The 27,839-nt window shown below is 38.1% G+C and overlaps 1 protein-coding gene across 1 annotated transcript; it reads left to right on the forward strand.

The window, feature by feature from the left end:
* The first annotated feature begins 2,940 nt into the window (after positions 1-2,940).
* Positions 2,941-27,544, forward strand: si:rp71-46j2.7. The gene is made up of 16 exons (XM_041797909.1): positions 2,941-3,366; positions 3,810-3,921; positions 6,552-6,765; positions 7,044-7,186; positions 11,128-11,296; positions 11,424-11,479; positions 15,763-15,950; positions 16,047-16,157; positions 16,293-16,418; positions 18,224-18,322; positions 18,411-18,569; positions 22,143-22,767; positions 26,277-26,340; positions 26,428-26,606; positions 26,691-26,779; positions 26,879-27,544. Exons 1-16 carry the CDS (start codon positions 3,178-3,180, stop codon positions 26,975-26,977), a joined length of 2,622 nt encoding a protein of 873 aa, XP_041653843.1. The 5' UTR covers positions 2,941-3,177; the 3' UTR covers positions 26,978-27,544.
* The last annotated feature ends 295 nt before the right edge of the window (positions 27,545-27,839 follow it).

A 27,839-nucleotide genomic window follows, 5' to 3' on the forward strand; every position in this document is an offset into this window, starting at 1 on the left:
AAGCATGCAGTCAAAATGACAAGACAACATCAGAATCAAACATTAAAAGCCATTTTTTAAAAAGGTGAGTTTTGAGCAGTGATTTGAATGTGGATGAGTCTGTACAGTTTTCTGAGGGGCTTGGACCATGCTACTGGGAACAGGGGTTCTCCATAGGATATTTTGAATAGTCAAAATCTATTTGACACTATATTATTCACTCTTAGCCCTTAATTCATGCTCAAAATACTTGCCTTAACTACTGAAAATGTTTCAGGATGCATACCTCATATATACATAAAGATATAGACAACACCTTGAAGGAGGAAGCCCTAGGAAAATATCTGCTTTTGCATCATGGCAAAACCATCTGTGATAATATTTCATTAAAGCAGGCGTTTCTGCTTTTTACAGGGCTTGAGTCCCAGTGTTTTTTTTTTCCAGAGCCTTGAATCTTTCAGGTTGGTAAAATGTAAGTTGCTGCTGATTGTTATGATAACTAAACAAATGGACCCTGCTAATCACAACATGAAAATTCCATAGCAAAGTTTCAGGAGCAGCACCACACCTCAACCACGCCTTTTGCTAGGTTTCTAAAAATTAAAACCCAACCATCTCCTCTATAGTTCTCGTAATCCACAACCCTCCCTCCAACCCCTTACTCCCTATTTCTCTATTTCGCCCTATTTATAGGGCTCTAAGGGAGTTCATCATGCCCTAGAGATATGGTGGATCCCCTGAGCTTCTCCATAAGCCATTGCCAGCATACATCTCCCATCACCGCTCATTTTGTTAATGGTGTGGTCCTTGATGGAGAAATTACAGTCAAAACAAACAAACAAACAAAAAAATCCAACTTTTATATTCTTTTTAGAGCTTATGTACTCTGCACTATGAGAAATGTATTACATATTACAACTTTTTTATTTTATAAATAAATTGATATCTGAAACATACTTTTTTAGCTGTGTTCGAGTGTTTTCATAGAGGACAAGCTTTTTCCTGTAAGCAGACTGTTTAGTTGACTTTATTAAACTTGTTTTTAAAGGGGACATATTTTACCCTTTTAAGACAAGTTTATATTGTTCTCAGATGTCCCTTAACCATGCCTGTGAAGTTTATTGCTGAAAAAACATTCCAGTATTAGATTTTTTATGTCTAAAAACCCCTCTGTTTCAGCCCTTCTCAGAACGAGCCATTTCTGTGTCTGTGGCTCTGCATGGTAATTAGCTATCTGACTCCGCCCCTGACCACACCCCTATCAGGAAATGGATGCAGCACTCGTAATATTTCAGACAGTTTTTTTCCTCCAAAGTTTAGACTGGGATTTGAACCATCAATCGCCCAGACTGTCAGGGAGCAGGGTAACCAGCAGGGTGACCCACTGAGCTATCCAGTATCTCAGCTAGTAGCTGAGAGGAAGTGAGGGAGGGCCAACCAAACCTGGGTGCTTAGGGGGGCGGCTTGTTTCAGCACACACTTTCTGAAAGGTGGAGAAAGAGAGGGGGAGAGGGAATGGATTTTTCTGGTACTTGAGGGGGTTGTGGACAGGCCAGGGACACATATTTGTGTTAGAAAAGCCTGAAAAAGTAATTTTTGCATAATATGTCCCCTTTAAGTTTGGTTTTGGTGGTCCAGTTTTAACTTATATCTTTTGGTATACTAACACTTACCTTTACCCTTACCCTATCCCCAACCAGAAGATTAATATGATTTTTTTTTTCTTTTTTTAGCAAGTGTGAAGATATAGTTAACGTAGCCCTTTTCTCCTGCACTGGCTTACATTCAGGCCATTTGGAGTTTTAAGGTGTAAACACATTCAAAATATAAAGTATACTTGGTGATGTTATAATGACATAAAAGCTAGCTGACGAAGATAAAATGTAAATTTTGTGTAATTAGGTTATCTTTTGTTGTTGTTGTTGTTTTTACTTTTTCATTTACAAAAAAATAACCCTAACAAACGGGTCACTCAGTGTAACTGTGTTATTTAACAAGTAAATGTTATGCTAATATATTATCAAATACACATTTTGCCACTTTTTGGGAGGTTTTGGTTATTATAGTATGACAAAAAAAAAAAAATCCCAAATTGAATAAAGATTTTTTTTTTTTTGTGTCTGTCAGTTAAATAAATCCAGTACTTTTTGTTTGCATTTACACAAAGTTATAAGTAGGAATTTCTTTGATAAATAAGAATTTAGCAGCATAAAAGGCCTACATACACTTGTTTATGACAAAAGATCTATGAATAAACTGTCCATTATCATAAAAGTTATTACGGTCACTCCAGAAAATAAATAGTAACTCAAAATTCTCAAGTTTAGAAATCAAATTCACTAGAAAAAAAAAATTTGACTGTAAATTTGTAAATGTACTTGAACCAAAACTAAGAGTTTTTTAGATAAAAAAAAAAAAAGTCCAAAATCAAACCACTTTTTTCAGTTAGGTTTCTTGTACATTTTTAAATTTACACTGTTGTAAATTTACAATATAAAAAACTTGAAATTTTCAAGTTCTAATGTCAAAATTTAAGACCTTTTAAATTGGGAAATTTCAAGTTTTACTTTGTAATTTCCCATTTTCTAAACTCTGAAATTCTGAGTTTTTTTTTTTTAATTAAATATAAGACTATATATTCTCAAAAATGTAATTTTTTTCACAGAAATTTTGACTTTTTTGATTCTCTTCTCTATATTTTACATTGGCCCTAACAATACAGGGTTCTGAGATTCAGCCCCCTAGGGGTGCCCGGCCCTCAGGTTGGGAACCACTGGCCTAGGGCCCCAAAATGACTAAATACGCCACTGTTTCCAAGCCCTGGAAACAACGCCATGACTTATTTTTGGGTCCCGACCCTCTAGTTGAGGACCACTGGTCTAGATTTGGTTAATCATACATCTGTTTTAAATAGATATAGCTGGATGCTGTCTAGTAAAGCTGTCACCTGTAGATGGCCTTGTGTCAAAATCAGCAGCAGGCTCGCGCGGAGTGCTTGCAGCCAATCACAGCTCCTTTTCAACAAGCTCAATAAAGTTCGCTTTTTCCGCTGTTTGACTTCGCGTCAGGAGGTAGCAGTGTCTTTCTCTGTCGAGTGTAAAGATGTGGAAGAACCAGCAAGGAGCGGGTATGAGCAACACGTATCGCCTCGGAGTGAGAGATACGAACAAAAGGAGCGTGTTGTTGTAAGAAAAGAAGATGTATCTATGGCGCCTCTCCATCGCCATAACGCTCGGCTTGGTGTGGTATTTTTCAGACTGTGGCCGCACGGTAACGCAGTACTTTCTCTGCTTTCTCTTTTGTTTCACTACTCCGCTTTTACTCGGGAGCAATGGGCGAGAGAGCAGCACCCAAACTGATGAGGAGACCGGGGAAAACCCACGGCAGGTAACGAAGGCTTTAAAGAGGCTTTATTTACCTGTTGCATTGCATGTTTGTGTCTTGAGTATCTACTACGAGGGCTGCTGCATTATCAGCAGTGAGTCAGGTTTTACTACGTTATATTGGCTAATGATTATGCGAGCTTGAGATGAATTTGAGATCATGCTTTAAAAAGATAAATCTGCTCATAGTCGGCTACAATAGAGTTGTCAATTCTTCAACCAAAAATATCAGTCAGTTATCTAAAGTGTTTGCCAGGTTTCACAAATACTCCAGCTCTTGGCTGGCTTAAACGTGTCAAATTTTGAAGTGATAACTCAAAGCCTGAGGCCTGGAAAAACTTGTTTTCACTCATTGCATAGCTCACAGGGGCCTAAAGTTCAGCTCTTCTTAGTGCATTTTTAACTCTGCAGTGAAAACCCACTGAACACTGCTAGTCTCTTTTTTAGGAAACAACAGAGGAAGAGTTGTTCTCTGATTTGACTGATGGACCATGCAGTGAGCAGCAAGCAGAACCAGCCAAGTCTGAGTATCCACATGTAAAGAGGTCTTTACAGCAAGGTGAGACAAGTTTTACACTGTAGAGAATGTGCTTTTACATTTTTGTCTGCAGGGTGGACTCCATTGAGCAGGCATTTCCTATATTGCTGTTTAGAATCAAGGTTCATCTTATAACTGCAGGGTGTTTTCTTTGCAAACCACTGCTTTGTTTTGACCTGACACAGTTGAAAAGGACAGCTTTGCATAGACACATCAGGGGCTGAAGCTCAAGTTTCATGAAGCAAGGAAGGGGCGTGAAGCAAAGAGGAAAAGATGAAAAAAACCCACCCCTTCAAAAAGATAGATGACTGTCATGTGTTACACAGGAAGTAAGGTCTGGTTTTTATCCCCGACTGTGAGAGCAGAAGAGTCGTGCAGGGCTTCTGTCAGCATATATTTCATGCTTTCTTGCACATTTCGCAGTTTTTAAAACCAGGCTTTGAAAAAGAACTACAAAATGATATGCTTACTGCGCCTAAAACTGCTCCATCAACAGTCTTAAATTTACCTCTTGTGTTCACATGCATGAGCTGCAAACAGTTTGTTAAAATCAAAGTTGAACTTCTCACTTTGTTGCTATAACAACGTGTAATGTCGCCAGGACCCAAAAATACATGGAGTAAAGTGAGAAAGGCTCATCTAAGATATGTACAAATCTTCAGTTATGATCACCTAGACATTTATAAAGGAACTGCTTGATTTATTTAAAAAGTTATATAAAAACTAGGAAAAACTAACATCTACAAGGCAGCCTATTCACACATTAAGTCAATCAATTTAAACATTGGGCAATATATGAAGTTCTTTAAATATATCTATATATTTTCAGATGAGATATTGTATCAGACATTATCTATTATATCAGTATCATTGAAATATTATGCGTTTCCTTCGTGCAGCCGCTTGCTCGTCATCCTGCTAATCCTCTCTGAGTGGTAATGTACAATGGCTGGTACCTGAGTGATTAGCTCCGATTTAGCCACAGTGGCAGGTTTGTCACAACTGGAAAACATTACTTTATTAAAACAAGGGCATATAGTAACACTGAGAGCTTTTCATGATGAAAAGATGTGTTAGCTTTACTCCCGATGAGTTCGCGATCCTTACTGGTGGGGTTTGCAGGTGTATTCAATGGCTGCTGCTACTGTAACTATTAGCTCTGATGTAGCTGTAGGAAAGCGGCAATTTAATCGGAACTGGACCTCATTTCTTTTCAAAACAAGAGCAAAAAGCCAAACTGAAAGCTTGTCTTGGCAGAGAAGACATTTTTGCATGTCTTCCTACCGGCAGTGGCATCTATTTAATTCATCAAGAAGCTCTGCCATCAACAATCTACAGCAGCAGTAACCTGTTAGCTCAAGAGGAGCATATGCGTACGATGTCATTTTGTCTTATCGCTCTGATTGACAGAAAGTTCCTCCAGTCACCTTCCGAGAATTTTTTTGAAAAGTCCTGCCCTTCCCAAACACTTTCTATGGGAGTTGTGAAATATATTTATGCTATGGATATGAAAACAGTCTGTCTGGTGGGTCAGGTGACTTTAGAGGTGGCTCGGATTTAAAGTTTCAGACGAGGAGCAGAACAATATTTTCTTTAAAGTGCTGAAAACATGTTGCTACAAAAGGTTCAAGCAGAATAAATTTCTTGCACCTTTTATAACAGTGGCACAAATTGCACTACATATGAAGAGTGTGTAAAACTTGAAGCCTCTGCAGCCATCTGCACTGAGACAGTCATATCTGCAAGTGTCATCAAGCAGTGCAGTGCCATATGACAAAAAAAGGTAAAAAGTGGAGTGACATTACCAAAGCTGTGGCCTATCATATTGCTAAAGACATGGTCCCTGTTACAACTCTGGAGCGGGACTGTTTTATAAAGCTGCTTAAAACGATTGACCCGAGATACTAGTTGCAATTATTTTGCAAGAGCATTACTTTCAAAATGTACACTGAAGTCAGCGAGAGCCTTGGTGCATGGCTGACAAATGTGACTCACTTGTCAGTCATATCTTTACATGTTGCATATCTTTGTTTTTTTGTGAAGTTCAAACATGTTTTTATATCTACCTTCACCTTCCAAATATACATTCAATAGTGTATGCTCATATTTATCTCGGGTGCATAAGTGTACTTACACACACACCTTTATGCCTACACATTCTCCATTCCCTTACCAATATTTTCTTATGCATCAGCTTTCATATCTGCACCTGGTTTATCTGAAAGCTGACTGCTTTTGTTATTTTCTGGAATAGATTATTGAGATGTATGGCAAATATCACCATTGAGCTTAAAAATATCAATAGATGATTTTTGATCCGTGTCGCCCAGCCCTAATTTGCATATATAAATATGATTAATAGTGCTCCATTGATTAAAAGCACTTGTATCCCTTTCTACCTGATAAATGCTTACTTTTTTATTGCTGTAATAAAACATATTCAGTGTGTCTACTGGTGAATAAAGCCTCATGTTCACAGGAAAATCCTGTCACGGATATTTCTGCTGACTTTTAAGGCGAAAAAAATTGACCAGGAATCCATCAGAACAGGCTTGAAATTCTCTGCACTTCTCCAGTTTGATGTTCAGGAGCTTGTGTGAGCGTGGGAGATTGGTGTTAATGTGAATTTCCTTTGTGACTTCTCTTCTCAGTGTTTGAGTGCGCCTACGCTCAGCTGGTCCTGCCTTGGTACGCCGTTCCTGAGCCGCTTGAGTGCCAGCCTCTGCACCAGGTGCTCAGCAGGGAAGTCGACTTTATAATCGACCGGATCATTGAAAGAGCCAGAGACTTTGATGTTTGCCAGGCAGTAGTGGGCTCCATTCGGATTCTGACCCAGCACTTGCATAATGCGAAGCAGTCTGATAGGTGAGACCTTACACCTCCTTTTACTTTATTAGAAGAATTCTTGCTGCTTCAGTTACTCTTTGCACTCAGTGATGTGTCTAAACTCTATAAAATCCGCCATATTTTTTACCACCTATCAATAATTCACCTGGCTTTTTACAGGAAGATACCTCAAATGACCTCCTGATGGTTGTTTTTAAGGTGTTCCAGAGTTGTAGAAGCTATCAGATTACAGGTGTTGTTAGTGGGATCATCAGAAAAATGCAATGATAAATATAAATATTATATTTCTGTTTCAGAGAGCTTTTGTTCACGTCCAGAGCAGACGAGATCACAGTCCTCAGAGAGTTTTCTGATGCTCTGGTACGTAACCTTTTCCCCAAATCTCTCTGGAGCCAAGAAGTCAACCGCTGTGCCTTAAATGAAATCGTTGCCATAAAGGGTAAGAAAGCCTTAAATTCTCTCTCACTCTCTGAAGGAATATGTTCTTACATAAGTGCTAAGCCTCCCAAGACTCCTTTTTACAAGTGTGAATTGTATGTAATCCCTTATTGTCAGTGGCATTAGAGAGCTTAAGACATGAATTTGGGGCTACAAAAAAGGAAAGAGCTTTCCACACTGATTTCCAAATTCCCTTCAGGATTCCGTATTTTTTTTTGTAACAGATAAAACATCTCATCATGGAGAACACTCGCTGAGCACAATGTTTTAACAATAATGCTTGAGTCCTGTTTAAAATAAGTGACTTTAACAGCTGTGGTTAAATAATGATATAAATGTCCAGATTTCTCTTAGTCATTGCAGCCAGAAGCACTTCATTTTCAACAGTTGGTGAATTATAAAGAGCTCTGCTGTACAGTTAAAAATGGAAATCATTATTTTGCCTAATGCTGTGATTGATGGTATGCATCTCCATCCATCCATCCATTTTCTATACCGCTTATCCCGTTTGAGGTGGCATTTTTGTTTTCTAAATCGATGAATACAGTTGTTTTTTTTAACTTTATTTAAAGGGATATTTCAATGTTTTTGAAGTCAGGTTGTCTAAGGTAGTGGTTCTCATCCTTTTCAGCCCACGAACCCCAAAATAAAGATACCAGAGACCTGGGACCCCACAGCCATGCACGTTCAAGAATAGTCATGTGCAGACAAGGCCATCCATAAGCGGGGGATAAATGGGTGAACTTTCTGGGACTCAGCCAAACCGGGGGTCTAGGAAGTTCAGCAAAATCATGATCCATTGTAAAGTTAAGCTGTGGTGTCCATATTTTATATTTACCTTGAAAAATACCCACTCGTATCAAATAATCAAATATTGTTTTTGAAAGCATCTGCTGTAGCAGCTGATCGTAATTGAAGAGGAAAAGAGTTCCAAAGTGTCGCAACACAAATTCAAAAAGTACAGTTACCTTTAGTCTTTAAATGAAATCGAGGGACAACAAGTAGACCCTGGTCAGAAGACCTGAGCCATCAACCAGGGATGTAGGGAATGGAGCATGGTCTAAGATATTATAAGGCACCTGCCCATGAAGGTCTTAATAGACATAAAAAGGATCTTTAAATGAATTCAGAGGTTAATTGGGAGCCAATTTAAGGAAAATAAAATTGGAGATGTGAGTTGTCCTACTGGTCCTAGTTGTAGCAGCATTTTGTACAAATGGGCCGATTATGTGAGGATTTCTTTAAGCAGGTAAAAAGGGGATTGCAATAGTCAAACCGGGAAAATATGAAAGCATGAAAACTGTGCAGAGCAGCTGTAACCGTCTATAGTGCTGGATAGCATATCTTCCTTGCCAGTACCACCAACATGCTCTCCTCAAAGGGGCAACCCAGACTGAAATCTTGTTACCAGTATAATTCCTATAGCAAACTACTTTTTACAATCTGACTTCAGTATATATACTAAAATTAATGGATAAGGCTCTCCTCATCCTGATTCTCCTCTCAGGTGATCAGGAGAGGGGGGTGGAACCTTCTTCCAAGTGGGGAGGGTCAACTGACCCAGGGGGCGGTGCTAACTCTCCACATGACAACATTAAGGGAAAATCTGAGAACTGCTTGTTTCCGCACACATTTTCTGAAAGGTGGAGAAAGAGAGTGGGGCAGAGAATGGATTTTTCAGATTCTTGGGGGGTGGGGGGATTGTGGACAAGCCAGGGGCACATATTTTTCTAGAAAAGCCTGGAAAAGTGTATTTTGCATAATATGTGACCTTTAAGATAAAGCAGTAAAACGTAACTTTGTTCATCAGTTTAGAAAAGAGTCATTTCATCAATCACAGTATTGAACAAAACAATGATTGTAATTTTATATCAATTGCAGAGCTCTTCATAATTCATGAACTTTTGAAAATTAGAAATGAGATGCTTCTGGCTGCAATGACAGAGAAAGAGAAATCTGGACATTTTTATCATTAAATAACTGCAGCTGTTAACACTTACATTACTAGTATTAGCAAGTACCTGATAAAACCCTGACTTTAAAAATAAAAAAATATCTTTAAGATAGATTACAAAGGGGCTTTCTCTTGATGGGACACAAATTAACATCAACCCAATATAAATAGTCCAGAGTTTCTTCAGTTTTTAGAAATTACCCTGCTTTTATGTGAAACAGTATAGTCCTTGCTGTGCAGTAGTGGTGCACAGCAAGGGTGGGAAAAACAAAAAATATGTTCTAAATAAAGATATAGATCAACACATTAAATCCCGTATCACTTATTGATCTTGCTTTGTAAGACAGCCCATCCACAGAACGCCAACCTGCTGCACTGTGTGGGAGAGAAAGAGAGCTGGGCTTATATAAGCACTACCAGCATGTGCTGGCCTGTGGAGCTGTGTAAACACATCAGGTTGTGTTAAGTTGTTTAAAGCATATGCTACAGCTGTAACATTTAGAAAGAGAGAGGGAAGAAAAAATGTTTTTTATAATTTCAACTTTTCTAGACCCCTTAAGCCAGCACAAGCAAGTGAGTCCTCTCGGTCCATCCTGATACTCACTGAAGTTTAAATTTCTTAAAGCTTTATCCAGATCATCTTACAGGGGAGTCTGAGAGGCCGTGCACACACTTGAATCTCCTGCTGGCTCTGAACCTTCTTTCTTACACTGATGCAAGCACTTGTATTATTCCAGTTATACCAGAGGCCCATTATTTAGACCTGTTTTTTTGCCCAAAATGTGCAGAAACACCAGGCGAGTAAAGAGACTGGGCCTTACAGACATAATACGTAGCATTTCTGTCCAGAAATATCCCTTTCTAAAACTTATATATCACTTTAAGACCTCATTTTGAATTTGTATAACATAGGAATGGTCACCTTTTTACGGTATTCAAATATTTCCAAAAGTTTTCAAAGACAGAAAAAAATCTTAATTTTATTAACTGTAATTGGATTTGTCTTGTCATGGTGACTTCTAGAGGTGGGAGAAAAAATTGATTCTTAGATGCATTGTGATGTGGAGGTGGAAGACTCTGAATTGATTAATAAATGTCCAATAATCGATAATAATTTTGACATTTAATACTGTGGAATAGCAGGAACAAAAAGGTGGAACTCTGACACGCAGTGTGTAACAGCAAGATTTAGATTACCAGTTGTTCATCTGTGAAAAAGGACATTTTTTTGTTTGTAATTTCAGATATATATACAAAGAAAGGATGCTGCTGTCTTTGGTTCAGTGCATTTGTAAATTTCCAGTTTATAGTGGAAATTCAATTATCTCTTTTTTCTAAACACAAATGTAATGTTTTTATTATGTTTGACAGTGAGAACAACAGAAATGTAAGGAAAAAAAACACATGCATAAAAATGCATCAATATTAGATCAAGAATCAAATCGTAGCCCTATGAATTGTAATCGAATCGAATCATGAGGTGCCTTAAGAGTCCCACCTCTGGTATTGGTGCATCCCGAATGGAAATGACAGTCTTTCCCAGTTGCAGTGTGAACTGGTAGGTTTTCAGAATTTTGCACAGCAGCTTTTTGCAAGCAGTTGTGTTTCTTGTTTAGTCACAATTCTTTGTTCTGAACTGGGCTTAAGATTTAAGATCTCTATTTTCAGGCCTTCAGTACTTTCAGTACCATCCATCACTGACAAATCAGATTGTATTTCTTGAACAGATTCCAGTCTTAATGATGAGCCACACTGAGCAGCAGCTGTTCCTAAATTGGGTCAAAAGAGCAGTTTAGAAAGTAGAAAATATCAAGCTCCTCCTTTTTAAACTTCTGAATTGTTATTTTTTTATTAAATGATATTATGGTTGAATATTTTAGGCTGTTATAATTTAAGCAGATGTTTTGACACAAGTCAAGTTGTGCAGGTCGTGCATATTTTAAGAGTGTGTTTATGTCATTAAAGCATATTTGCCATTTTTCCCACAGGATTGGGTCTGTTGGTGACATGGCTGTCTGACCCCGACAACCTGAACCAGCTGGTGGTGAGCCAGCTCGACAGCGTGACTCCCAAGGGCTCTGTGGAGGAATTGTGTGAATCAGACCCTGATCTGACTTCTCTGACTTCACAGGAGGGTGAAGGAGAGGGCAGTGAAGTGTGAGTGCCCGTCATCTGTTGCACCCGTCTTGTACTGAGCCTCAAGTAAACAAGCGGATAAAAGCCACATCTCTGCTTGAAATGGGAGCTGACCTTGTTTGTTTTTCTTTTTATTCTTCATTTCTAGGAGCTTGGAGGGAGCTGGGATTTCAACTAGTGTCAGAACCAAGGGCAAAAGAAAAGGTGTGTTTTTCTCTTCTTGCTGTTTATAAGTTGGATTTGATCCAAAGATAAGTGACACTTTTACCTTTCAAAGGTAGTGCATTAAACACAGACATGGTTTTCAGCTTTTAGTGAGAGAACACTTCTATTGTGGATGTTAGGTCCTTGAGAGATGCATGAAAAAGTTCAAGGAATTTAGAGAAGAACAGCAAGGTCTTACCTAACATCTTGTTCAACAAATTGATGAGTACCAATATGTTCCCAGCTATCTGACATTTATTATTTATTTATCTATCAGTATGCATTTCTTTAATAACCTTGTTTCTTTTGTTTACCCATTCAAACCGCTAATTACACAAATTCACAGATGAATGCCAAAAAGCTTCCAGAGTGTCCTCCAGTGAAGCTCATCTTTTTCAAAAGCAAACTCTTTGACTGAGCTGACGAGAGAGTTAGAATTGATTCTGCAATGATAATGGACTCTGTGATGTGATTAATGAGTATTTTCTGCAGAGATCGTGTCACTGATTCTGGTATAATCTGTACTTCTGTCGAATTGCATGTTCATTTTTTTGTCCATTACATCTCCTTTTTTTAACAATATTGACAGTTTGATCGCTAATCATGTTTGTGCTGCTAACACGCCTAATATGATTTTGCAAGAGAATTGTTTTTCTTACTAAACTTTAAAATAACACAAGGCTCAAATCTTAACATTTCATTCTCATTAAAAATGCACATTTATGAACATAACCAACAAACACTATGTTTTCTGCATATGCATAAGAGAGTAATTGTTGCTGATATGATTATTCAAGGACAGTTTTACTGCTTACAACCTCTCCATATGTTTAACGCAACAGTTCTGCTACTCAGTTTGTGTTACATGCATTAGATCAGCTCTGGCCAGAAAAAAATGGTGTCTGGAGTAGAGGTGCTGTAAAAAAAATTATTGTCTGTATTGCAAATCGAAATTTTACAGTTCTGAATTTGAAATATTAATATTTTCAAACATGCTTTATAACATCGCAAGTGCATTTTCAACTGCAGACAATTTGAGCACAGCAAACTGGCTGCTGGTATTTTCTCCATGCACTTCCTCCACCTTGCCTAATGTATGGATGCAGCAAGGGGCTCATTTGCACTGTTATCATTAGCAACACTAGCTTTTGAACATTGACATACCGCCTACACTGTCTATGGAGCTAAGAATAACCTGGCCTTTTCCCATAATAGATGTTTTAAGATGTATGGTGGATTTTACAATCCTTCGTTAAGAGGAAGTCTGATCTGTTTGTTAGATGTGCTAAACTAAAATAATGTAGCCTACCTCAGTGTGTTTAGATTTGTAATCTAGTAAGTACATTTATGACCATGGAAAATGTTTGTGTTTTTTCCAACAATTTTCTAACTACAACCACCAACACTTTGAGCTGAAAAGTCACCTGTTAACACGGTCACTTGTTAAAATCATAACATCTACTCTCCTTTAGGCTTTAGATTTATGATATTTTCACTGACAAGTTTCTTATAAATACTTGTTTTGCCTAAAAACCCTCTGAGACTGGCGTTGTCATACACAACAAGAAGATACACATCATTCAAAGATGGATAACTTCTGAAGCATGAATTTTAGCCTCTTTTTTTCCCTGAAAGTCCTCCATTGTGCCGTTCTAAGGACGCTATCCATGCCTTTGTAGCTCTTACAGAAACTTTTCTAGCAAGCATGGAACTGTATAACTTGCGAGGTCTTTAGAGATTAAATCCACACCACACCGGTAACTACACTACTGAACATCTTTTTATCCATTTTATAATACATTTTTCGATCATCGACCATATTGTCTGTTTGTACCCCACAGTCCATTTTCTTTTCTTTTTTTTTTTTTGTTTTTCTTTAAGATTTATTTTTGGGAAAGTGCCACAGGCTGGATCAAAACCTAGGCCGACTACGTACACGGGGCACATTAAACCACTAGGTCACCTGTGCCCCATCCCATAACCCATTTTGACCGGGCTATGACAACCAATGGCAGGCTGGACTGTCATCACATCATACTTGTAGAACAGATCATGTGCATCACTTTGAAGCTGGAGGAGAGAGCCTGAATGGCTCATAATAGAGAGAAAGAGACAGGCGCTGTGATGTGGCCCTCTGTGCCACTGCAGACAGACCCTGCTCTGAATAACGACTCAAGCTACTAAAAGCACGAGTGTTTTTTTTTTTAATAAAAAAAATGTAAATATTTTGTAGAGTTCTTGTCACAGAATGATTTTTTTTTAATTTTTGGTGTCACAGAGATGGGAGAATATCCATCCTACCATTTTCTATACCACTTGTCCCATTTGGGGTCACTGGGGGGGGCTGGAGGCTATCAAGGTGGGGTACACCATGGACTGGTCGCCAGTCAATTGTTGTTTGTGCAAAACCACCTTAGTCATTATTGCCTACTTTGTGTAATACATAAAAACCTGAGTTTTAATTTCTGTTTGTTTTTTCCTTTTGGCTTTATAGTCCCATAACTTTTTAAGAGTTCAAGTGACATTACTGCAGCACACATTTTCTTAGTCCCAGGTTGTCCTTATAAAAGGATGTTCAGAGCTTGACTGTGCACCACGGGGTTGATGATTTAAAGCTTTTTAAGACAGAATGTCCAAATGAGACACCATGGTTAAAAATAGCTCAGGGCTTAGAGCAGGGGTCGTCAACTTCATTTTCACTAGGGTCAGCTTTTTCTGAATGATGCTGTGGGGCCAGACATTGAAATAAACTGAAATAATTTTTTTTTGTTTATTTAACACATAGGTGTTAAAATTTTTCCTTACAAAATCAATGGAAATTTAAGCCTTTACTAGTGAGACCAGTTCCTGTTGCCTATACTGCAGCCAGCCACAAGGGGGCGATTGAGATATTTTCGCTACGTATTTCTAGAGCCCATAGAGGCTATCACTGAGTTTGATGCTAATATGCTGTGCCTTGATTAGCCAAAAACACAGACAGGAAATGGATCTGTGCAGATTCTGGGGAGGGGGGTTGCACTCTAAAAGAGCCTTTTGTTGAAAATTGATGCAAAAAAACTCAACCAAGATAACAATAATAAGCCTGTGTTTGCCATGCCAAATGACAGAGGTACTAGTGTGCTTCATGTCTGATAAGTTGCTAGGTTGAAGGTTTTTCTTTAAAGTTTAAGAAAGAAAGTGAAACAATATTTTGCCCTCTCAAATTGTCTGAATTTAATGATCCTCTGGGGGCTGGATGGGAAGCTTCCAGTTGATGAACACTGGCTTAGAGGGTTGAGACCACAGATTTTATTCAGATTGAATTATTTTGGAATTTAAACACATTGACATCTTTATTTTAGGTTTTCCTCTGTATTGATATCATTGAGTTCAGCTGATAAAAAATGGTACATAATATATAGGCAAAAAATTGATAGCTTTTTTATGTTGAATAATGGTTTACAGCTCCTTAATGCACAGAAGGGCCAGAAGCTGAAATAATCACATCTCTACAAGGAACAGGGAATGTGTTGTGAATCAGGAATTAGTTTAATTTAAAAATTGATTCTGAATTGAATCATGACCCCCAGAATTGGAATCTAACAGAATCATGACGGACTGAAAGATACAAATCTCTAGTGTGGAAGTACTTTGTCAGAAAAGACGATGATAATGTACAGTGCAAGATATGTCGTTAAACTTGCATTTCATAGCAGTACTGATTTGATGTCGGACTATATTTGCTTTAAGTGCACAGAACAGCAGAGCAGAGATGGACAGCAGGTAGTCTCACATCATATTTACTTTCCCCGAAGGCACTATGTGTTATGATGATACCAGAGAGGAGAAGATAAGTCTGAAAATAACCAAAATGGGGACCAGAGATAGTGGATACCTGGTACATTAAGTTTTGTGGGAGAAGAAGGCTTATGTGAGCTGATGGCAGAGTAAAAGTCATGATCAGAATGACAGCTACAAAAGCAGGAAAGATGTTTGAAGAAAGAGCAGCAGAATTAAGGGTTGATTTGTAAGGTGTTGACAAAATGCCTGTTAACATGGACTCGTAGATAGTAAGGCTGTAGTAAATAGGATAGGTTCAGGATGTTTGCGTTTGATGTAGTCAGTGACTTGTTCATGAGCTAATGTTTGCATTCACACTCCTGTAAATGTCCATCCCTTATACAAATTTCAGACTGTCAAAAAGTAAAGTCATCTTAAATGTTTTCAGGATATGTAGAAGAAAACAAAGCCATACTAATAAAAAACATACTCTCAAAGTTTTTATCCTTGTATGTAATCTTCAGGCAACAAGTTAAAAGAAGGATGGTCAAAGTTTGTGGACAAGGTGAAGTCCAAGAAAGCGAAGAAGAAGAAGATGAAGAAGATGGAACAAGAACTGGTGATGAGGATCATGGCGATCCAAGGCAATGTGTCAGAGGATGATGTCAGCAGCAGAGAGGGGTCCGTCTACAGCCAGCAGGAATCTGACAGGGTGAATCTGCGCCTCATAACACAATAAACTGAAGAAGACAACGTGTGAAACATGACATAGTGTGACACATAGATTGGTGTTTTTTTTTTCTTTTAGGAGGACAGCGATCTGGAGAATTACCTGACGAGCGTCCAGGAAGACATGATGGAATTCAAGCTGTCCTACGAGATGTGGCGTGTGGGCCGCTGGGCTGTCAGCATCCCTCATGTGAGTTATAAATATCATGACGGTGTGGAATGTCCTGCAGGCTTGTTATCTGTCTGAGGCTCTGTAAAAGCTTGTCCTTGGATGGTATGTTAATGTTTGAGCCGTGGATTTAAGGGGTACTGGACTTTGTTGCAGGCTGACTGGCAGGATGAGGCGCTGAACTTCACGGTTCACCTGGAGGAGAAGGACAGTCCTGAGAACCTGCAATGGGATATAAAGAAAACCTACATGGATATGATCTACTTCCGCAACAGATGGCAGGTAAAAAGCAGATGAAAAGTCGTCTTTCTTAGTTTGAATGTGTTTAAAATGCATCAGAAAATGTTGAAATTTTGGAGTCCTATTTTGTGTCATTCAGGTGTTTGGTGTTTTTGCATTCCATTTATACCAACCAGGGTAGTGTGGAAGAAACACCTTTTAAATAATGCATCACAGTTAACCTGCATCCATCAAAACAACTTTTAAAAACTGTTTGAATAAAAGTAAACATAAGATCCTCCCATGAATTTTAACATTAACTACAGGTTTGCTGCATTAGATTGCAGTACTAAAGCTAGATATACCCAATGATGAACCAGCAACTAGGTGTAAAATTGCACTTTCAAGATGTGCACATTACTAGTAAAAATTACCCAGTTTAAGACCAGCAGCCTGTTGCAATGAATATGATGTGTGTAAAGTTAAGGTGTAAAGGCCCCTGGTCATCAACTAGTGCCTCAGGGGCCATATCAGGTCCCTGAAAGCTCCCCATCTGGGCCCCAAATAATGATTTAATTCAGAGAATGAGAGGAGAAGTAAAGGTTTTGTAGTTTCAAGGGTATCTTTTGTCTTCAAATCCCTACAAATGTCAAATCAACTGCAAAACGATGATGATTGCAACAGTTTTATCAGGAATTAATTAATACTTGAGCCATTTTTACAGAAATCAACTGCTGAGCTATTACAGGAAATTATTATGCATGATAAACATGTACTTATCCTGGTAAAATCTACAGTTTTCTGTGTCAGTTTTCCCTTTGGACTCTTGGATAGTGTAATTTTCCTGCCTGAAAATCAAAACAAAAGACTTGTTTCCCTCATTTATATTCCACCAATCAGTATAGCAGCATCAAACTGAGTGACATGGCAGTCCTAGAAACATGCAGCTGAAATGTTTCAGCCACCACCAGGGATTTTGCTGTAAATGCTCGAAAAAGAAAAAACAGATAAAATAATCCTTTATTGGTCCCACAAGGAGGAATTCCAAAATTTACAGCAGCAAAAAGTGATAAGACAAAGCAGGCCATTGGCGACAACACAATAGAAATAGAGGACAAATAAAAGTAGTGTATAAAAAATAAATACAAAATATGGGATATAAAACGTCACCTTAAAATGTATAAATAGTATTTACAATACAAATACTAGTATACTGATATGTTATTTGCTGGCACATATTTAAAGTGTATTTTGCATATGTGACCTTTATAACTTTCCAAGACGATATAAGTGGGTGGTAACCTCAAAGTGGCAAACTCTGTTTACTATAAAACAACTGGGTGAGTCATTATATCCCCTGTTTGAGCCTTTCTCTGCCTCTGAAGGTCAAGCAAAGATTTCAGTTTTATTCTGAATCTGATCTTAAAACAATACCTGTATTTTTATTGTTTGGTCTCATAAATAATTCTTCCTGGTTGGCTGGAAATGTGACACTAGTGCAATGCAAAAACACTGTGAAAGTAGAAGCGAGCAGAAGTTTTGACTGAGATGTTTTTTGAATCATATTTCTCGAAGCTGAACAAACAGTTATTACTCCAAAATCTTCTGTTGGTCTGTGTTTTTGTTATGTCCTCAGTGAAGAGTGGTGCTTATTGCCAGTTCAGCATGAGTCGGATGGATGAGGGGAGCATTGTTGTGTAAACAAACCACAACCTTTATCTCATACATCTGGAATTCAACTTATGTGAACCACGAAATTTAATTTGAATCAAATTGGGTATAAAATGTTTTCCAGATGCCAGAAACGATGGGTTGGTCTAAATAATCTTGAAGCTCTCTTGTCATAACCCAGAACCTTTATTTTTCAGGACTCTACTATCCTGCCCTCCATCCTGGTGCTGGAGGAGACGGAGATCAATGAGGCGGTCAAAGAAGAAGCCAGAGTGTCAGTGGAGCACTTCTTACAGGTGAAAGTCTGCAATAAAAAAAGCACAGATGGAAACTTAAGACTTTTTTTTTTTTAAATAACTGAACAGTTTGTGTTCTCTTTTTCAGGAACTAGTATCTGACTCTGTTATCGGCCACACTCAGCCGGTTTTTCAGTTCCTCTGCCCTCTTGATAAACTGCTGAATGAAGAGGAACATTATGGAGGGGTGTGGGGCCTGCTCAGCGGCCTGGCTTACTTCCTGACACCTGGTCAAGAGGAGGAAGAGGTAAAGTTTCACTTCTGCTTTTTTCTCTTCAAAGTATGATTGTACTTGTCTGTGGTGAAACTGTGGTGAAAAGTATAATGAAAAAGTCTGCTTGGTGTAAAAAATCCTTAACACTGTACATATGCTGGTTCAATTTTGACCTACTTTGGTTTTCTGCCCTTACACTGTGCATACCATAACTTTTACATTTATCTTTTACGGTTTTCCTCACTGCAGCTGCACATACAAACTATGTACTTTGCATGCATTATGCATACAATCTGGAAATACTACTTACCAAGAGCGAAGTGCCTTGAAGTTTAATCCTCAGGCTATTAAATCCGTCACAATCTGAAGTGCAAAATTTGAATGTTATTGAACAACGGTTTCCATGCTAATGTCATTCAGTGAGCTTCCTGGTTGATGGGATTTTGCATGTTGGGCTATGGGACAGAATATCCAAAAAGCATACTGGTGTTTATTGCTTACTAAACAGTATCAGTGTTGGAACTCCCATGTTGTTTTCTTGAGCAAAAGGGCAGTTTTATTGACATTGAATAATTTGATTTATTATTATTTGCATTGACTGTTTATTGGCCTGTCAATTGAAGGCCACTTGGATCATTTACTGATGTGTTTACATGGAATTATATTATTAAACAAACAACTGTGAATGGGTATAAGGTATGGATGCAAGATATTATTGGCATAATTTTGGTATTTGCTCGAAAACTTCTGCCAATATTTACAACCAATTTATATTGGCTGTATGTACAAATAAGTTTGTAGAGTTTTAGGCAGGACAAGCTGAAGCCTTTTTCTTTGTTCATGCTCAGTCCTAAAACTTTAAGTATGTTCTAATGACTGAAGTCTTGGGTCTAGGAATGGGCAGTAATACTGTATACAGCGGTATTAGAAAATAGCCACAGTATTGCTTTAATTACCATCATGAAGACGGTGCTGCATAAAAAGTGCACGTTAATAAAAATGCCTTGAGAGTCTGTGCCCATTCCCACCAGCAGCACTACTCTCTGTGTGTGATGATGCTTAAAAAGTGATGACAGATTATCTGATGTCGAGCTAATTTAAGAAAACGACCAACGTGCACATACTGTACATACTGACACATAGAAACTGGCACGGGCTGCGCAGTATAGTCTTCTTTAAAGTAAAACTGTTAAACGTGCACCCCCGGCTGTAACGTAAGTTTAAAGTACTTTAATTCTGCTTTCTGGGTATTCAATTCAATTCAAAACAACTTCATTTATCCCGAAGGCAATTCAGTTTGACAGCAATACACAGTGCACATGCAGCAGCCAACACTCAACAATACACTCAACAGTAACACTCAACAATAACAGTGTCAGAGATAACATGCAGGTATTCTCTGTGTCTCCCAAGTATGCACAAATACAACTGCCATGCATAAAGAAAATGGACAATAATGTAACAGTTAAAATATAGTTAAATAAGAAATCAAGGGTTCATTCCCACAGTGACTGGTCTAAATTTAAAAGTCTAATGGCAGAGGGGATAAAAGATCTGGAATAACGATTAGTTTTCCTAAGTGGAGCTTTAAAGTGCCTTCCTGAAGGCATAAGCTGAAAGTTCGCAGCTAGGACGTGGTCCTGTTGCTCCATGATGACCCTAGCTTACTTGACCACCCTTTTGTCCCAAAGGGGGCGCGAGTATAGATCAGCGAAAATTAGGAAGTTTAGTAAAAACCACACGTGCTGCATCCTGCAACAGCAGCCAAGCAGGCACAATTAAAACCATCAAAGGGTTTTAAAGAGGTTGAAACTTATTTTTACTGCTTTTTATGCAAAATTGATGAAGTTAATTGGTGCTAATTGGTTACTTTAGGCATGTAAGTTTTTTTTAAAATTGCATAAGCTTCTTATAAAATGAAAATTGCAGCAGGACAGTTTAGTTTTTAAGTGAGTCTTTACTTGTAGCTAGTGTTTATTGCCTTGATAGAACTGGTTGTGGTCTGACCTACATTTCCGGAAGCTTAGAAATAACTTTTGTTTAATTTCTTGCAATGAATTTATGGAAATGACAAAGGCCATTAGTACAAATACAGATTTTTAAGCTTTAAAGGGATATTTCATGTTTTTTTAAGTTGCATAGTATAAATTACTTGGTAATAGTCATCGTATTAGCTAAAAGAGATTTGTGTTACCCCTTTGAAGAGAGCGTGCTGAGATACCAGCAAAGACACTAGACTCTACAGTGCTACATATGAGTGAATCTGCTCTTACTAACCCTATAGGCCTATGCATTAATGTGCTGTCTCAGCTGTAGAATATACGATTTGATCTTTAGTATTCCTCTCTGTAACTGATGAGTATTTATATTGCTTGTCATGTACACCATCTACTGAGGATATGATCTGGGGTCTTGTTCATTAATGAGGGTAGACAGGCGTATTGGAGCAGCTTCACTTTGCTCTGTACTGTGGTGATGGAGAGAGGGCTGAGCTTGATGGCAAAACTTTCAATTTACTGGTCAGTCTGTGTACCAGCCCTCACCTGTGGTCATGAGCTTTATGACAGAAATAATGAGACCACGGATACAAGCAGCTGAAATGAGTTTCCTCTGAGGGTGGCTGGGCTCTGCCTTAAGCCGGCCTACCATAGCCCGACCAGCTGCTCCCGACTGGTTAGAAAGGTTTCTGGCATGTTTGAAATTCCTCTTTGATTTGCTTCCTTATAATAAAGGAAATAAGCAGGAATTAGGCCTACCCACAGACCTCCCACTGATTTTTATTATTTAACCCCTACATATGCTTGCTGATGATCCTGTTTTATGTGTGTGTGGGAGAGGAATATAGCGATATATAGAGAGAGATACGATATGACTATACAACTTCAACTTTAGGATGTGAGGCTTTTTCAAAGGAAAGTCCATTGACATTTTGAACAGTCCTCCCCAAATTCATTTGTACAGTGCAAGCACTCAGACCATGCACGACTACAGTGTGAGCACATGAATCATGCACTGTAAACGATTCAGTTGCACAGTGTGAGCTGACTTTCCATCATAACAGTCATATATTCGGTTTGAAAATGCACTGTATGCCTTTAGAGATAAGTTTAGAGTGCAGATGGCCAAGTGGATTTTGAATTTTGGCCTGTTTTGATATAAAGTTAACTAAATTACATGGAATGAGCCCTTGAGTGCTTTGATATTTGAAGTGTAATGCAGACTGAAATGTCTGTGGCTAATGTAAGTACTATTACCAAGTGCCTTATACAACCTAACTTTAAAAAAAAACCTTAGAGCTGAGAGCCCAAAAAAACCTGGTTACAACATCTCCCATAATGCATCTTTAGTACAGTGGTCCTCGATGAAGGTCTGAACAAATCTGTACGACCTGTTTCTTCAAAGTCTTTCCGTTTAAAGTGTGAAAAGTTTCTCATCAGTCATCTTGGCGAAGTTGTGAGAGATGTTATAGAACATTTTCACATTGTTCTTCCTTAAATGAACAAACTGATAAAAGGATAAGACTTTCTGTTGTTTGTCTCTTTGTCCCACAGACACCAGCAGCCAACGGTCATCTGTCATAACCTGATTGTTGTGTTTCCTTTGTAGAGCTCGAGCCCTCAGACAGAAGCTTCAAAGGGAATCTCGTCTCCGCCTTCACATCATGAATCCACAGCTCTACCTTTAGACAACCTCTCTGGTACCTCTGCAGGAAAAAGCCATGATGCTCCCACTGCTACTATCCCTGCTATTGTTATCTCCCAGTTTGATTCCCCCGCCGAGCCGTCTGAGGATGCGAAAACGGAAACTGAGCCACCCTCTGTGACTGAAAACTCTTCTCAGGACAAATCTGAAGACTCTGATAACCCTTTAACCTCTCACTTTAAGATGATTTTCAAAGGACTGACCAGGTCCAGGTCACAGGAGTCTCTGGTCTCAACAAAAAGCATAGGAGATGATGACCCGCCTGACTCGGACTCAACACCACACTGCAGCCAGAACGGAGTCCTGCAGGGAGACAGCACAGATGGCCCGTCGTGGCTTCATTTCAGCATAAAGTCAAATAAAAAGGAAAAAATATGTTTCAAGATGTCTGTTGGAGCCAGCAAGGCTAAAGGGAAGGATCAGGGCACTTTACCGAGGGGGGAGGACTCGCAGTGTCCAAAGAGCCAAGTGAACTGGGAGCAGCTGGAGGCAACCAAAGCCATATTTGATCTGCTGAAAGAAATCTCTGGTTTGTTCAGTGTTTACACTTGAGAGGGTATTGTTCACAGCATTAACAGCCTCTGGATTATACCAGTGGTTTGGTATTAGCTGTAAATCTGTTGTACATGACTGCCAACATTTTTAAAGCATGCTGCAGCTAAAGATTGATGAATGCATCCACACTCAAATTTAGACAGCATGTTGTTTTAGCTCGTCTCAGTCCCAGAAGAAAGTCCGCCTGTAGAGACCTGAAACTTTCCTCACAAAGCCGATCCTTTACAGGGAAAACTTTAGCCTGCTTTATGAGGATATCACAGCTGTATAGTAGGAAATAATTTCAACTTATTTTAAATTACGGGTTGTTTATGTCAGTCTTTTCCATGGTAGATTAAAGGGCGTCTGCCAGGCTTTGACAGCTCATAAACAACAGAATGAAAAATGAATCCTGAAGATTGACAACAATGTGATTGTTTATTTGTGTAAATAGATTATTGTGCACATAGGATATCTAAAATACAAAGGAAAAGGCTCCTCAAGAAAACAGTAATACTTAAGCCAGTGGTTCTCTTACTTAACCCAGTGGCTTATTTGATGATTTATAAAAAACTGGCTTAAATGGACGTATTCTTAACAATGACTGAAAGATCCCTAAGAAAGCCAAAATAGCTGAGCATTAACATGTCAGGTCAAGTCAACTTATCTATTCAGCCAACAAATTCCCCACAGAGGGTAAGCCAAGAATAAGATGTTTACGATTTCTAATAGAAAACGCCCTCTTTCATTAGAAGGTTTGCATTGACCCTGCCCTCTATCTTTGCTTTTGCATTTCCCTCCACCTTGAAGCTTTTTTTCGTTGTTAACCTTTGGGCAGAGGGTGTGTAGCCCCCAGCAGATAACAGCATGCTGGGTGTGAGGAGGGGAATTTTTAAAAGCTTTGGGTCAGCGGGCCAGCTGATAAGCATTCATCCAAGAGGAGGAAACTCTAGATGTTGTGATCACAAACTACAACAGACAAATCATTCTGACTTTTAAAAAAGAGCTTGCAATTTTCTGGAGAACACACTAGAGCATCCATGTGGCTTTTTCTCAGAAAGAAGCTCTTAAATTAAAAAAAAAAAACAGATTCTACACAACATGTTATCAAGTGTGAAGTCTGATTCAGTGTTAATTTTGGCAGCTATTTGAAATTTAAATTATTCTTTAGTCTTAAAATAAAAATGTTCAGTTTTGGTCACATTGCAGTCATTTTTACTTTAGTTTTAGTCTAGTATAAGACAAGGAAAACAAAAATTAAAAAATCAAGTTCAGTGTTTATTTTGACAGTTATTTCAAAATCAGTCAAAAGTGCTGTTCACACAGGACTAGAATTACCTGCAGACCTCTGATTATTTGTGAATTACCCTCTGATGTCAGTATTTGTTGCGGTGCATTTTCAAGGCATAAGAAAAGTCTAATCTGTTCAAATTTACAGACGAAGGATGCAGCATAATAACTGAATTTATGAATAAAGTGCTTTCAATCAGTGCTGTACATAGAGAGTAAAAGAGTAATAATAAAAACACTTGACAATAAAAACATTAAAGAATCAACAGACATATAGAAACATGCTGAAACAATATAAAGGACATCAATAAAAACAGAAAAACAATTTAAGACTCAAACAAGTCGGTCCTCAGCTTTGCTTTGAATACATCAATGGAGGATGCTTACAGGTAGAGTGTTCCACTATGTTGGTGCATGGAACGGAAAAGCCCGCTCACCAACTGTCTTTTTACGCACCTTTGGACACTCATAAGCCCACTCTCCTTGGAATGCAAAACGTGTAGGTACATAAAGGTTCACCAAATCCGACATGTACAATGGTGCAATGCCATCCTACCTATATTCAAGCACACACAGAGGTCAATAGCTGAAGCAGTGAAAATGCAGAGTGAAATTTTAGCTCTAGAATTTATAGGAAAAATGCAGTGTTGTGCACATCATGTTCTGCAGGCGACATTTCCGCAATGTGTCCTATACTTACTGTTAAATGACATTTCTTATAGACAACATGCAATTAAGAGGGTTTTTTTCCCCTCCTATAAATATTTAACGATTTTGTATCTGTAGCAACCTGTCCATGACTAGTAAACTAGTGAACAATCTCTCCTAACTTCATTTGACATCAAGGTTGTGCTACTCATCTGTGCATATCTGCAGCTGATCAGACAGAAGAAGAGCGAGCAAGTCGAGCATCCCTCCCATTAATATATGAGAAAAGGAGATGTTAAACATGAACCTCTCCTGTTACTTGTAGCTGTTTTATGCAGTTTATTCTGCTGATGTTATTCTGCACTCTATAAATTTGGGATTGATACACATCTGCTACAGCCCTCATATGGATCAGCTGTGTTAGCCTAACCACTGAATGTTGAGCAACACATTTCCAATCGTATATTGTGTTATGCATGAAATGTCGGTTAAATAAGACTGATGTAAGATCGGGCACTTGTGAAAAGAAGCTGTAGGAAGCAGAGCAGAGTCACTGTGTAAATGAAGAGAGCAGCAGAGCATGAAAGCACATGTGGACAGCAGTTTAGATGAGTAAAATAAAGCCATTTTTACAAGTAAGCTGAAAATTACTGTAAGAGAAGCACTATTTATGAAGTATACACGTCAAAACTTTAACAATCTCCTACGCCGCCTGTAAAATGTTTTTCCATCACAAAAAGGTGCACGATAAGCCACACAGGCCGTTTAACATAATTACCATCCTAAATCACAGAGATGCCGATTTGCATGGAATTAGCTGTGGACCTCTGTGTGTGCTTAAATATGGTCGGTAGTTTGCCCTGGAATTTCTACCCTGCAAATTACAGACAAATCACCAGTGGTCCCAAGGTAATACTAGTCCCATGCAAATACGACATTAGTCTAGTCTTCCTTGTGAAAAAAAAAGGTAGTCGGTGAACATAGTTGTCATAGTTTTAGTCTTCAAAATGAACACTGGTCTGGTTTTAGTCAATTAAATGTCTGTACATTTAGGTCACTGCTTTTAGGCAAAAATAATCATTTTCATAGAACTAATTTAATAAGCCATGTTCTAAAATGAAAGTACTTTTAAAAACTCTCATATTAACGCATTATCAATACTTAATTTATTTTAAAATACACTGAAGAAAATACTGACATACCTTGAATGCTCTCTCCTTGTCTTTTGGTAGATTATTTACTAGGTGAAGAAATATCATAGATATTGAATGTCCAACAGTCCAGCACTTAACATTTTAGTCGCCTTATTAAAGATTAAACTTAATTTTTGTCAGTTTTTATCAGCAAAGATAAGTTTTAGCTGGTCTTAAAGGCATCTTCCTCAAGAAAAGAAAATGGTTATTTAAATCTAATGTCATAGCTTTAGTCGACAAAATGAACACTGGTCAGATTGCTCTGATGTTTCTTTGTCTGCTTTTTTGTGTTTTATGGTTTTAAAAAAGCAGAAATGCAGATATGCTTCTGTTTTGTCGGACACAAATTGTTTCCTCTCATCTGTCTCAACAGGAAACTCCATCCTCATCAACATATTTGATGCTATTTTGAAACCTGTTATGCCCATTTTGAAAAAGTAAGTAAATTTCCCCCTTAACAGACTTTTGTAGTCTCTGCATCCTTGTCTGAGAATGAACGATGGTTGTTTTGTATCCCCCTTCAGAAAAGTGAACTCTTTCCTGAACAAGATGAACCCAACAGAACAGCAGATGGCTGCATACATTGACAGGCTGCGAGAGAAACAGTGGCCAGACAGTCAGCCTGCAGCGCCGTCTCCTCCTCGATCTGACGAGGAGAAGAGCGAGACCAGGGAGAGAGCTCACAGTCTTATCAACGCCAGATGTATGGGGCGCCTTTTCTTGTAGAAAATATTGAATTTTCCTCTGAATCCACCTCAAACATGTATTTTCTGTTTTCTCTCTGTAGATTCAAACTATCTTGTCCTGAAGAAGACGGACATGGAGTCTGTTTTTAATCTCTTCCAGGAGCGAGAAGAGAACAAAACACTTGTTTATGTGAGTACCTGAACATTAGTTTCAGCGATTTATACCTTTTTCTTTTGGATATAATTTACAAATCTCATCTCGGTATTGTTTCCTTATCCTTCATTACAGATGCTCTTGTCATTCCTTATGAGGGAATTTTTCCCAAATGACCATTCCCTAAATGTGAGCGCAGCAGCTCTGCAGAAAGTGACCAACTCCTTCAACTGACCTGTGAAGACATGATTGTGTTTTTAATGCTAATTTTACTGACATTTTAGGATATTAAATTATTTATTAAACTTCTTAAAAAGCCTTAACATATTTGATAAATTGTACATAAATACCACAGTCCTTCCTGGGATTTTTACCTCAAATATACTGTGAATATTCCTTTATATTTTAATTTCTTTTTATCTTTTTTATATTGGATGGTTCAGCTAAATCTGTACGTGATAAATTCTGATTTGTGTACACTCAGAAACCTCCTTTGTGAGAGCCAGTTTTTCCTTTAATGGTTTTTATGGTTGCAAATTTGCAGTTTGAATGCTACTTTTCACATTTTAATGTAAAAGAATTAAAATCTTCTAGAACATTTGGTGTCATGTTGCATATGGTGAATGTTTTGTACACCTTTTAGTCCTGCAAGTTTTTCTTAATTCGTAGAATATCTCATAATTATCTTATTATTTTGTCAGAACTTACAGTTCAACCATCAAAGAACTTGAAATAATGTTTATGTATATAACTGAGTCTTTTCCTAATGAATAATGAAATAAAAACTTTGATGCCTTATAACTCTGGCTTTAATTCTTGGGAGAAATGAGACTGTCAAAAAGAAATACAGTGATTAAGGCAGCAAATAGGAGGCTGAAACTAGCTGCTGATACCAGCAGCTTTATTTGTGTTTTTTTGCTGTGGAGCGAAGCAGTACTCAAGAAGCTGAACAAGTCTTTCCTTTGAGGTCAATCCAGCAGGGATATGTTTAAGATTTATTTAAATAATTACTTTAATTATGTACCAAAATGTTTTGGTAAAATACAGACACTTTTAACTTTAGCTAATGCATCAAACTTCCAACAAAATTAAATAT

The sequence above is a fragment of the Cheilinus undulatus genome, linkage group 10, assembly GCF_018320785.1.
Source record: "Cheilinus undulatus linkage group 10, ASM1832078v1, whole genome shotgun sequence".
NCBI lineage: Eukaryota > Metazoa > Chordata > Actinopteri > Labriformes > Labridae > Cheilinus > Cheilinus undulatus.

Coding starts and splice junctions, on each gene's coding strand:
- si:rp71-46j2.7 (XM_041797909.1), top strand. CDS start 3,178: ATGTATCTATGGCGCCTCTCCATCGCCATAACGCTCGGCTTGGTGTGG. Junction 16,419..18,223: donor ACTTCCGCAACAGATGGCAG/GTAAAAAGCAGA, acceptor TTTATTTTTCAG/GACTCTACTATCCTGCCCTC. Junction 26,780..26,878: donor AGAACAAAACACTTGTTTAT/GTGAGTACCTGA, acceptor CCTTCATTACAG/ATGCTCTTGTCATTCCTTAT.